The sequence below is a fragment of the Myxine glutinosa genome, chromosome 9 (genome assembly GCF_964187855.1).
Source record: "Myxine glutinosa chromosome 9, kmMyxGlut1.1, whole genome shotgun sequence".
NCBI classification, from domain to species: domain Eukaryota; kingdom Metazoa; phylum Chordata; class Myxini; order Myxiniformes; family Myxinidae; genus Myxine; species Myxine glutinosa.
In genome coordinates this window covers 94,918,153-94,930,751 of record NC_136269.1, presented here as the reverse complement: position 1 = coordinate 94,930,751, position 12,599 = coordinate 94,918,153, and the positions used below count along the sequence as shown (strand labels likewise).

Genomic DNA, 12,599 nt, shown 5'->3' with positions numbered 1-12,599 from the left:
TTTGGCCTATGTTGACCTCAAAAATACTTGGTGCTTAAATTCAGTGACCAGATATGCAAGTCCTCTTCAAATTTCAAGTCAATCGGATGAAAATTGAGGATTTTAGAAATTTAGCAAAGTTGGTGACCTTTGGCCTATGTTGACCTCTTGACCTTTTGACCCCAAAACAATAGGCTTCTTGCTTTTGACCAACTCTACCATTTGGTGAAGTTTCGTGAAGATCGGTTGAAAATTGGGACCTGTAGGCCGGTGACAAACAAACAAACAGACAGACAAACAGACAGACAGACAGACAGACAGACAAACAGACAGACACACAAACACAAACACAAACAGAACCACAAACGCAACCGACCAATATACTTGAAAAATCTTCGATTTTGCAAGTAAAAAATACAGACGTACGTACGTACACCACACATACGCACATAACCAATATTGCTTAACCACGCTTTTCGCTTCGCGAGCGCAAGGTAAAAATACACTGGTTGGAGAGCCCCAATGGTGTCCATGATCCACAGATCACAGCAGTTGGCACAGACGAGAGAACCATAATGCTATGTCATTGCCGTTGCTCACTGCACGCAAAGCATGCACCCTCCAACCCCACCTTTCACACATTGGATATATCCTCCAGGCAAAACAAAGGTTGTGGACCTTTGAGAAAAAAAAATCCAAGCTTCAAAGACCTTCTGGGGGGAAAAAAGGCAAAACCTTAAAGATAGACGATGCCGAACTGATGATCTGTGAGATTGTCATTGAATAAGGCACTCAATAAGCTGAAGGAATTCAGATCAGAACACCTCACAGTCTCTCGCTCATGAAACACAGTAAAGTGGGTGACAGTCGAGGTAGGAATATAAGAAGTGTTCTATGTAGGCCACAATCCCTCAACCCCCACCCCGCCTTAGCCTGCTTTCATTAAAATTCTCCTTCCACCAGTAGTGAAAATTAATCAAATAATTCAGTGCCTTTAAGCCAGCACAGGAGGTCATGTATCATACACCAAGCATTATTGCAAAGCTAAGGTATACAAGTAACTTGTTCACACTGGCCGGCTCGATCAATTAAACTCAGTTCTGGTGGCAGATCATGTCGTATGTTTAGTGGGTAAGCAAGACACAGTGCTTAAACACAACAGACAATATAAATGTGTTTGGCTCTAGAGATATGAGCAGATGGAAGAGGGTCTACTTGTGATATTTGTTCGTGTTTTGCTTCAGACCATAGTGATACACGAATACAACACAACAACATTCATTTTAAGGCCATTTTCCCTGCGAGAGCGGGAGTTAGCCTTGCGGTCCCCATGACAATCTTCTCTATTTTGCCCTATTTTCTGCATCTCTCCTTGTTTAACCCCCTTGCCCGCATTTCTTTTTCCACCATCTTTAGCCAAGTCTTTCTCGGTCTTCCCCGTCCTCTACTTCCTTCTACATTCATTTCCATCACACTTCTCAACCAGTCACTTTCATCCTTCCTCAACACATGACCAAACCATCTCAACCTGTTCCTCTTCACAGCATCAATCACAGGCTCTATTCCCATCATCTTTCGCAATTCATCATTTGTCTTCCTCTCTCTCAACGATACTCCGCACATCCACCGAACCATTCGCATTTCCACCCTTTCCAGCCTTCGTTGCTGCTCTACGTTCATTACCCATGTCTCACTCCCATAAATCATAACACTTCTCACACATGCAGCATACACCTTTCCCTTCAGCTTCAACGACACTCCCCTCCTCATCAGCACGCCACTCAGTTCCCGAAACTTCTTCCATGCACATCTCACTCTAGCAACCGTTGCCGAGTCTGATCCACCTTCTCCATTCAGCATGTCTCTGAGGTAGCAAAATGTTTTCACACCTTCCAACTTCACGCCGTCTCCAAGATCCAACTCAACATTTCCTCCATCTGCAGCTCCCTCTGTGCACACCTTACATTTGAATGTAGCTGCCACACTGGTTAATGACCCTCTCAGACTGCATTTTAGATGAACCCACTCAGCGCATATTGTACATTGAATGGAGTTCACTCCGACTGAAGATAGTGATACATAGTGATACATTAATGAGTTTGAATATGAAACAGAAATGGTACATCAATGTATTCTCACCTGCAATTTTACTCGTAAAACGAACAAAGGCTTTGACATGCTTTGTTGTTTATTGAATTTTCATCATAAATTGAAGTTGCAGTTTATCCTGGTCTTGGAACTTTTATGCAGTGTACACGAGTTCCTCTGAAGATTGTGTCACGTTAACGTGTGCTTCAACTTCTGACAGCAAATTTTTTTTTTTTTTTTAAACAAGACCGAAAGTCTAACAGCGGCGGAGCCAGGCTTATTTGATACTTTAGTTGAAGAGGATAGTATGACCTGGGTGGAGAAACCAGTTAGCAAATAATGTAAGTATTAGAATTATTTTGAAGTACCTACTCCAAGTCTCTAAGCTGTCTGTCACCATGGAAGGGAAGAGATTGCATTGAGACCCGTTTATTTCATATGTTTCGAGTCAACAATGAACCAACCAGACACCGCTTCAATCCAGTAACTTTGCAGTCATGACAAAGGATTGCAGTGTTAGAATTATATTTACTATATTATTATTATTATCATTATTTATATAATAATAGCATAAGGACTCGACTTTGTTATCCCTTTTACGCCGCACCCAGTGACCCGATGCCCACGGCACTAATGGATTTACGATCTACGAACCGCGCTCTTTGTTTTTCACCTACAGACATACTCGAAAAATCTGAATTAGCCGACGTTGGGGCCCAAAAGCATCCGATTAACTGCCGATACGACGCCATCTTACGACGCCATCTTATTGGCGTCTGCTGGGTGAAGGCGAAGCAAGCCGTCCGCTGATTGGACAGTCGAAGGCGACAGCAAGCCGTCCACTGAGTGGACAATCCCAGAGTGGTGCTATGCCGATTCCTATTACGAATCCATTCATTTTTCAAAAGTATATCGTAGCGTTGTCATTTAAGTAGATTGCAATAAATACGTGTTCATATACGCACTCTTCATTCTCATCTTTCTTCCTAACTCTTACTCGGACAAGCAAATCCCCTATGCCATCCATAATGGTACACTCTATCCATACACCACATCCTCCCTTCCGTGGATGTTCCACGCGCCATCGTATTGGCGTCGGCTGGGTGAAGGCGAAGCAAGCCTTCCGCTGATTGGACAGGCGAAGGCGAAAGCAAGCCGTACACCGAGTGGACAATCCAGAGCATGCATTTGTGCCGGTGTCGTCGATCGCGGTGTACTACACCACATCCTCCCTTCCGTGGATGTTCCACGGGTTTCGGCAAGTTATTATTATTATTATTATTACGAAATGATACTACTGTGTTAATAAACCTGGGCTAATTTGTCCCAGGCGGCCTGAAGGTGAGGCATGAAGCCTGAGGCCTATACGCACTGTGTCGTTCGAAGACCTGTAACGTCTATGCTTTCGATATTTGATGGTCATTTTAACAATCGGTTTGTTTTTGTTTCACACTGATTGAAAAACGTAAAGGTAGAAGTTGGTGATTGTGATATATGACAGGCTTGACGATATGTTCGGCCTCAACGGCATGGAAATCAAAATGGCGGTGTGTGGAGTCAGCCGTTGTATGCCGCAATGACATCACAGATGTAATGACATCACATCACCCCGTCATGTGAACAGATCCTCAGCTCTGATTGGTGTACGTTTGAGGGGATATACAGTCACATGAAAAAGTAAGTACACCCCATGTAAAGTTTTGACTTTTTCAACATATTTCAACATACAGCTATTTGATCTTCCTTTCAACAATATTGATAGATAAAGGTGATATAATATAACAAATATCATGAAACATTTACATTTTGTAGTCCATTGTATAATTTATATAAACATAAATGCAAATTTCGCATGTGGAAAAAGTAAGTACACCCCTACATTTATCACTCCTTCAAACACCTAAAATTAGAATTAGGTGCATCAGCTCAGGTGCAAATGATTAGAACATCGTTAGAGAGGATCTTGGAGGAACCTGTCTTATTTAAACCTCAGACATTTAGTTTGGTTTGCTCTTTGTTGTTGAAGTGTGCGGCGTCACCATGCCTAGATCAAAAGAGCTCTCTGAGGCCTTCGGAAAGAAGGTTATAGATGCCTACGAGTCTGGGAAGGGATTTACAAAGATCTCCAAACAATTTGAAATCAATCATTCGACTGTGCGGAAGATCGTCTACAAGTGGAGAAGATTCCAAACAACTGCCAACTTGTTCAGTCCAGGCCGCCCCAGCAAGTTCAGCCCGAGCGCAGACCACAAGATGCTGAAAGAAGTCTCTAAGAACCCCAGAATGTCATCACAGGACCTGCAGGTAGCTCTTGCTACTGTTGATGTCAAAGTGCACGAGTCTACTATTAGAAAGAGGCTGCACAAATTTGATCTACATGGGAGGTGTGCCAGGAGGAAACCTTTGCTCTCCAGAAAGAACATCAGGGCAAGACTAAAGTTTGCCAATGAACACCGAGGCAAAGACCAGCACTTCTGGAACAATGTGCTCTGGATAGATGAGTCAAAGGTAGAGCTATTTGGCCTCAGTACCAGAAGACATGTTTGGCGAAAACCAAAGACAGCATTTGACCACAAGAACCTGATACCAACTGTAAAGCATGGTGGTGGAAATATTATGGTTTGGGGCAGCTTTGCTGCATCAGGGCCTGGGCAGCTCACCATCATAGAATCCACTATGAATTCTTCATTGTACCAGAGGGTGCTTGAGGATAATGTGAGGCCATCTGTCAGAAAGTTGAAGCTCAACCGAAGGTGGACCTTGCAACATGACAATGACCCTAAACATACCAGCAAATCCACCAAGGAATGGCTGAAAAGAAAGAAATGGAGGGTTCTGGAATGGCCAAGTCAAAGCCCGGATCTAAATCCCATCGAGATGCTGTGGGGGGATTTGAAACGAGCTGTGCATGCAAGAAACCCCTCAAACATCGCACAGCTGAAATAATTCTGCATGGAGGAGTGGGCAAAAATTTCTCCCAGTCGATGTCAGAGACTGGTAGACAGTTATAAGAAACACCCACTTGAGGTTGTTTCTGCCAAAGGGGGCAATACCACCTATTAGAGCCAAGGGTGTACTTACTTGTTCCACATGCGAAATTTGCATTTATGTTTATTTAAAGTACTAGGGCATGCCCGTACTATATATATATCTAAAATTATATCCCCCCCCCTCTATTTACATGAAATGGTTTGGTCCAAAGCGAACGGCTTGCGAGTACGGTGACAATCCCCCCCCCCTCTATTTACATGAAATGGTTTGGTCCAAAGCGAACGGCTTGCGAGTTCGGTGACAATCCCCCCCCCCCTCTATTTACATGAAATGGTTTGGTCCAAAGCGAACGGCTTGCGGAGTTTGGTAAAGAAATCGCCATAGCGTGCACAAACGCGCAGGAAAGCGAAAGAATCGCAAATTAGTTTTAATTAGTTTTAAAACATAGTTTAACGCCAACATAGTTTGCCAACGTGAAATAAATGAATACGCTCTCAAATGTGCCGTCCGAGGCAGAGTCTGTTCGGCACGTTCGGCACACGTGATAGCTCGCTGCTCTCTGATTGGTTGAATCGTTTTTTGGACATAGCTCGGTAACTACTTGTCCGATTAATATGAAACCTTGAAAAGGCACATCCTCGGGTCCCCAGCAATATACCTGGCAAGTTTCAAGTATATCGGACCCGTGGTTGTCGAGAAACAGCGGTCACAGACAAACAAACACACACAGAGACACACACACACACACACACACACACACACACACACACACACACACACACACACACACACACACACACACACACACACACACACACACACACACACAGAGATTGCTGGAATTATAGATAGATACAATGGACTACAAAATGTAAATGTTTCACGATATTTGTTGTATTATATCACCTTTATCTGTCAATATTGTTGAAATGAAGATCAAATAGCTGTAAGTTTAAATATGCTGAAAAAGTCAAAACTTTACATCCTGGGGTGTACTTAATTTTTCACGTGACTGTACATACAGTATATACTGTACATACATACATACGGACAGACAAACACTGTTCGAGACAGCTTTGCCCTAAAAAGCCACAATTAACATTGTGCTCCTTTTCGAATGATTCGACAACACTCGTGAAGACCAGCGTCAAATTGTGTCGGCGGACAGGTAGAACAATGGATGAAATCAACAGTACATTGATGTAGGTATGTTAAACCATAGTGGGAAGCGAGATGTTGATGTTTCGGCATATACAGTGTTGAGGCTCGTGGAGGAGCAAGAACACAGAACAGATTACGAAATAACAGAACGGAGACCGAGAGTGGAGGAAAGGGAGAACACACCAACAGTGGTGTGAAGGGACAAAATAGAGGGAGACATAGAGAAATAAGGGATGTGAGAAAGAATGGGAGTAAGGGGAGGACACACGGAGTGAACAAGATGGACACAGCTGCAAACTCTCAATCGAAGAAGTGTAAGGAAAAACTCGAAACCCAGAAAGAGGTGAGCTTGGGGAGTGTTAATGGGGGTAGAAAAGATCATGGTTGCGGATGGGGGATGGTGGCGCATGCCACCTGAGATGGTGGCGAACAGCTGTCTTGAAGATCTGGAGGGAAGAATGAGATTTAAGAGACTGAATAAGTTGATAATACATGAGGGAGAAGGAACGGATGAGTGGAACAATGAGTCTGGATTTTGGGAGTTTCATTTTGGGACTATTAACCCATTTAGGGCATGAACCCATTTCGGGCATTAACCCTCTTTTGTTGTGGCAAAGGGTTAACGCCTGAAACGTCCCATGGCAGTTAGCACAATTCGATCAACGTTCTGTTGATTTCATCCATAAAATGTATGTTTGTTAAAAAGTATATTATTATAACTGTATGTTATAATAAGGGCTAGAAGGATGACCTATGGGGAAGCGCACTCACATTTAAGCCGTCTAGCCTGGGTTTGAACTCCAACCCAGATATAATCTGTCATCCAGGTGTTTCATAGGCATGGCGATTCATCAATGTGCATGCCGTCCCTCAGATGGGCGTTAAAACTGGGCGTCCAGTCTGCAGCATAGGTTGGTGGACATTAAAGATCCCACAGTGTCCTTCATGAGTGGGTTCATCAAAAATGTAGTGATCTGAGAGGGTCATTAACCAGTGTGGCAGCTACATTCAAGTGTAAGGTGTGCAGAGAAGGAGCTGCTGATGGAGGAAATGTTGAGTTGGATCTTGGAGACGGCGTGAAGCTGGAAGGTGTGAAAACATTTTGCTACCTAGGAGACGTTCTGAATGGAGAAGGTGGATCAGACTCGGCAGTGGTTGCAAGAGTGAGATGTGCATGGAAGAAGTTTTGGGAACTGAGTGGCGTACTGACGAGGAGGGGAGTGTCGTTGAAGCTGAAGGGAAAGGTGTGTGCTGCATGTGTGAGAAGTGTTATGATTTATGGGAGGGAGACATGGGTAATGAAAGTCGAGCAGCAACGAAGGATGGAAAGGGTGGGAATGCTAATGGTTCGGTGGATGTGCGGAGTATCGTTGAGAGAGAGGAAGAGAAATGATGAATTGTGAAAGATGATGGGAATAGAGCCTGTGATGGATGCTGTGAAGAGGAACAGGTTGAGATGGTTTGGTCATGTGTTGAGGAAGGATGAAATTGACTGGTTGAGAAGAGTGATGGAAATGAATGTAGAAGGAAGTAGAGTATGGGGAAAACCGAGAAAGACTTGACTAAAGATGGTCGAAGAAGAAATGCGGGCAAGGGGGTTAACAAGGGGAGATGCAGAAAATAGGGCAAAATGGAGAAGATTGTCATGGGGCCCGCAAGGCTAACCCCTGCTCTCGAAGGGAAAATGGCCTTAAAATGCCTGTTGTTCTTGTTGTTGGTGGTGGTGTCCATGAAGAGGAGGTGAGTCATTGCCGGAATCCTGAACAAATTCCAAATTTCTGCCAAAAAACTGCTTCAGCCACACCGACGCTCTGTAACAGAGTATGGTACATCAGAACCCGAGATTATAATAAAAGTAGACCATGCCGATTGAACACGATTCTCCTCCATGGAAAAGCACTTTAGAGGGAGAGTCCATATACTGTGCAACGCAATTCGCACAATTGGAAGAGCGGAAGGATTCTGTTCTTCTTTTTCAGATCTCAGCACCCTGTTCTGGTAGCACACTTTCATCCACCCCACCTCGTCAATCACATTCGATTTCCCGCGTTAAGTGAACTGTAACATCATCTTTTGCGCAAATGGTACATTTTAATGTATTGCTGCATGACACAAGTAATGGAAGCTTTTATCAAATTTATGGCTTCAGGCAATTGTATTTTTTCAAACTGCTTTCACTTGTTTTTCTTTTATTTCAGAGAGTTAACTGTAGTTACCCATCCCTATTAAGCATTACCCATTGTTTCATGTGGGTTAAAAAGGAAAATAAGTGATGGTGGACGTGCTACTTTCTACGGTTGTTGCTACACAGTATGACACCTCAGGGATCACAGTAAATGATCGTGGATTAACCATGTTGCTCAACTGGGACCAAATGGAGCTTTGAGGCCCAGCTGCCAAAGCTTGGAGTGTTGAGCAATGTTAAAAAATAAGGAATTTGTGAACAGGAAAAACGGGCTACGGCCTCTTGGCCCTGACCTAAATTAGCATGCAAACATTCCTGTCCCACTGCCATTCGCAACATCGTGAGTCCTGACATCACGTCATTTAATGCATGCCGCAGTGCCAAAGACCTAATTCCCTTATAATGTGCATAATCAGGCAGGTGAAAGTGTCCTGTTTCGTAACATAAATCATACCCAGGATCCTGAAAAAACATACATCAGCTGGTAATAAATTAGTGAGAGATTCTGAGTTAGCTTGCTCGGTTATGTAGCCTACCTCGCCCACTTGTACATCACGGACTTACATCATACATGTGTTCTTCTTCTTTTTTAAAGGTTGTGGGGTTTATTATGAGGTTGGCCAGGGGAGGATTGGCCCAAGTATCATGAACTGACTGGCTAGGCCTGACATTTCACCAGTTAGGGCAGGAATTTTGAAATTGTCCTTTGATACCTTGTCAATCACATTCACTCGCTCACTCTTCATGAAGAACACCATGGATATTTAACGTCCACCGGACCACCAACGAATGCCAGCAGATGGGATACCCATTTAACGTCCGTTCGAGGGATGGAACACGCATCGATGAATCTCCGTGAAACACTGGGATGACAGTTTATGGCTGCATCGGGATTCAAACCCAGGCTAGACAGCTTAGAGGCGAATGTGCATACCTCGAGGCCATCCTGTCGTCCCTTGGAGATACATGTATAAAAAAACAAACACCTTTAGAGGCCATTTTTCCCCGCAGAGGAGGGGTTGGCCTTTTTTGGGCACAGTGGTCTCCTTTTTGAAGCAATATTTTATGGCCGGATGCTCTTCCTGCCACCAACCCTGTTAGTTGCCCCTTGCAACACACAGGGAATTACCAGTGAACTGGTGCTCAATTTAGAGCCAGCAGAACTGGTGCTCAATTTTGCCAACCTCGGAAGGATGACAGACTGAGTCAACCCCCCTGGTGTTAATTCAGCGATCGACCGGGATTCGAACCCAGGATCCTCGGATCCCAAGCCGGCACTCTAACCGCTAAGCCAACACCTCTACCAGACATTATCCCGAACTTGTGTACATTTAGGGAATGCTATATAACATGCAGTGTACTTCCAACGTGTTATGGAAGAAGCAGCAGTGGCATCGCTCCAGCGCTATCCTTCTGCCCCACAGCGCATTGCCAATAAATGGGAAAACGTGTTATAATGCTGATTAATGAGCGGAAACACTCATTCGATATAGCACAAAATATGAGTAATAAGGCCATCTTCCACATTTTATAAACAGCAACACACACTGTAATAAACAGTAATGAGGTAATAATGGAGTTTATGCTGTCATTGAACAATAGTTTGGAGGGGAAAAAAAAGCCATAAAGGAGCATATCACGTGGAACCAGGCAGAAGCTTTGTCTGTGATAGCTAAACACAGCATTCGGTTCCTTCTCAGTCCATTATGGTCCATCTATTTATTACGTACGCATGAGGTCTGTAGGGGCAGTGGTTGGGGGGGAGGCCAAATTATAGAGCATCCAAATTGAGAAAAGGAAAAGAAAGAATAATGATAAATAAAATAAAAATAATATAGAGGAAGGTAAGGGAGTGGGAGAGATGTGGGGAGAGAACGGAAAAGATTGGGAGGAACCAGAAGTAATTGGAAGAAAGGGAAGAGGTATGTAAGGATCATAAGGGATGGAGATGGGGTGAGGCCGGAGTTGACCAACAACCGCTTCACTCTTTCTTATTCCTTCCCACCATTATCATTCCTTCACTACTACCTGTCCCTTTTCATTCTTCTAAGAGAAGCCATGCTAAGTATAACGGAAAAGTGTAAAGTAAATGTTGACTGATATAAAGGCATAGCAGTGACGTAAATTAAGATTCCCCATTGGATTCCCAATCAACTTTGCAACACTATTACCCCAGGGGTGTGTTCAGTTACCAAGTTTCTTTAAGAGTGCTCGCCAAGTGGCTTAAGCACTCCAGCAAGCACTCCATTCAAAACCGTTGATAAGGAATGACTGGCTTGGCAAGCGATAGCTAGCTGCTTGGGAAATGAACACACTATAGTGCTCACCTGGTTCAGCACACCTTTATAAACAATGGAAGTCATGGTTAATATGAGGGGCTAATAAAACAATTCTCATAAGAACTAGCTCGTAATAGTCCAGGAAACACCACATTTCATTATTGGATGAAGAAGAAGAACCCCTGTCTGTTTTGGGGCAGGAATATAATAAAAACCACCTTTAGAGGCCATTTTTCCCCGCAAAGCGGGGGTTGGCCTTTTTCGGGAACCGTGGTTGTTGTTGTTGTTGTTTGTTTTTGTTTTTTGTTTTTTTGTTTTTGTTTTTTTTTGGTCCCCTAGCTCGTAATAGTCCAGGAAACACCACATTTCATTATTGGAGGTAGAAGAAGAACCCCTGTCTGTTTTGGGGCAGGAATGTTGGAGGAATTTAGGGCAATTCGTTTTCACCCCTGTTTGTCTGTCTGTTTGTCTGTCTGTTTGTGAGCAGAATATCTCAAAAGGTTGTGGACGGATTCGGACAAAATTTGGTGGAAAGATTGGGTATGTGAAAAGGCTGAAATGATTAGATTTTGGTTCAGGTCCGAATCCAGATCCAGCCTATCAATGGGATACAAAACTTGAACTTTCATCCTGGCGGCGGTATGCGCTCTATCAGTGCCCATTCTAGTTACCTCCACCACCAAAGGTGGATGAAGGTTGTGTTTTCACCCCGTCTGCCCGTTTGTCCGTTCGTCTGTTTGTTTGTTTGTGAACAAAATATCTCAAAAAGTTGTGGACGGATTCGGACGAAATTTGGCAGAGATGTAGCGTTTGTGACAAGGACGAAATGATTAGATTTTGGTGAAGATCCGGATTCGGCTACGAGAATTTTTTAAGTGATTCTTCACCATTGGGAGATAGGGCCAAAACCGATACATCGCGGGATATCTCAAAAAGTTATGGATGGATTTGGACGAAACTTATTGGACAGGTTGTGTGTGTGACAAGAAAGAATCGATTCAATTTTGGAGAAGATCCGGCTCCAGCTACTAGAATTTTTTCATCGATTCTTCACCATTGATTGATATGGCCAACCAGGCGGAGGTATGCTCTCTACTGAGTGCTGCTCTCGTTACCCTCGCCAGAGGAGAGGGTATTGCATTTGAGTCCATTTGTTTGTCTGTTTATCTGCACAGAATAAATATGATTTTCTCTGCAACCGTTGGTCCGATTGACAGGAAATTTTCACCATAGGTGCAACTCCATCTGTATATATATTTTTATAATTATGACGTCATAGGTCACGTGGTTCGGCCGCCATATTGGAAAAACTGAAAGACTTTGCACCTCTACATCTCCGAAAGCGCTGAATAGAAAAAATTGAGACATGGCTCATTGTAAAGAACTCTCCATAGTGAATAAAATATGTTAATGATGATGTCATAGGTGCCTCCATTATGACGTCATAATTTGACAAGTACAAAACTTCATCCGATCAAGACGAAATTAATTGAGCATAATATAGGGATAAATTGGTGGAGAAATAATAATAATGATGATGTCATCTGTCACGTGGTTCGGCCGCCATATTTGTTTTAGCACAAGCCTTAAAAGTCACTGAAAACACATCCTGGCGAGAGTCTGCAATCTCCGATTGGTCTTTCTTGTTTTATCAAGTTTTTATTACTTCTTTACCCCAGCATGTATGACTTGCGTGTTGAAAATAAATGTTGACTATTGTGAGCTCTTGGAATACTTTGCTGAGGGCTGAGATGTCGCTCCGAGAACATTTTCAATGTGAACATCACACACAATGTACCGACCGCCTTATAACACGCATGCAATGTCGTGAAACCCGAGTCGTGAAACTCACCGAAACATGCTTCACGCTCACCAGCTCCTTTAGTGCTGCTTTGAATTCCTCCTTTGTGAAGGCT

General features: G+C 43.4%; 1 protein-coding gene across 1 annotated transcript in view; it reads right to left on the bottom strand.

Moving 5' to 3' along the window:
* Positions 1-12,599, bottom strand: part of LOC144893639 (uncharacterized) — a 125,750-nt gene that overhangs the window by 106,034 nt on the left and 7,117 nt on the right. The window contains exon 2 of the mRNA XM_078784543.1: positions 12,536-12,597. Coding sequence (XP_078640669.1) covers positions 12,536-12,597 — 62 coding nt within the window. The remainder of the gene's footprint in view (positions 1-12,535; positions 12,598-12,599) is intronic.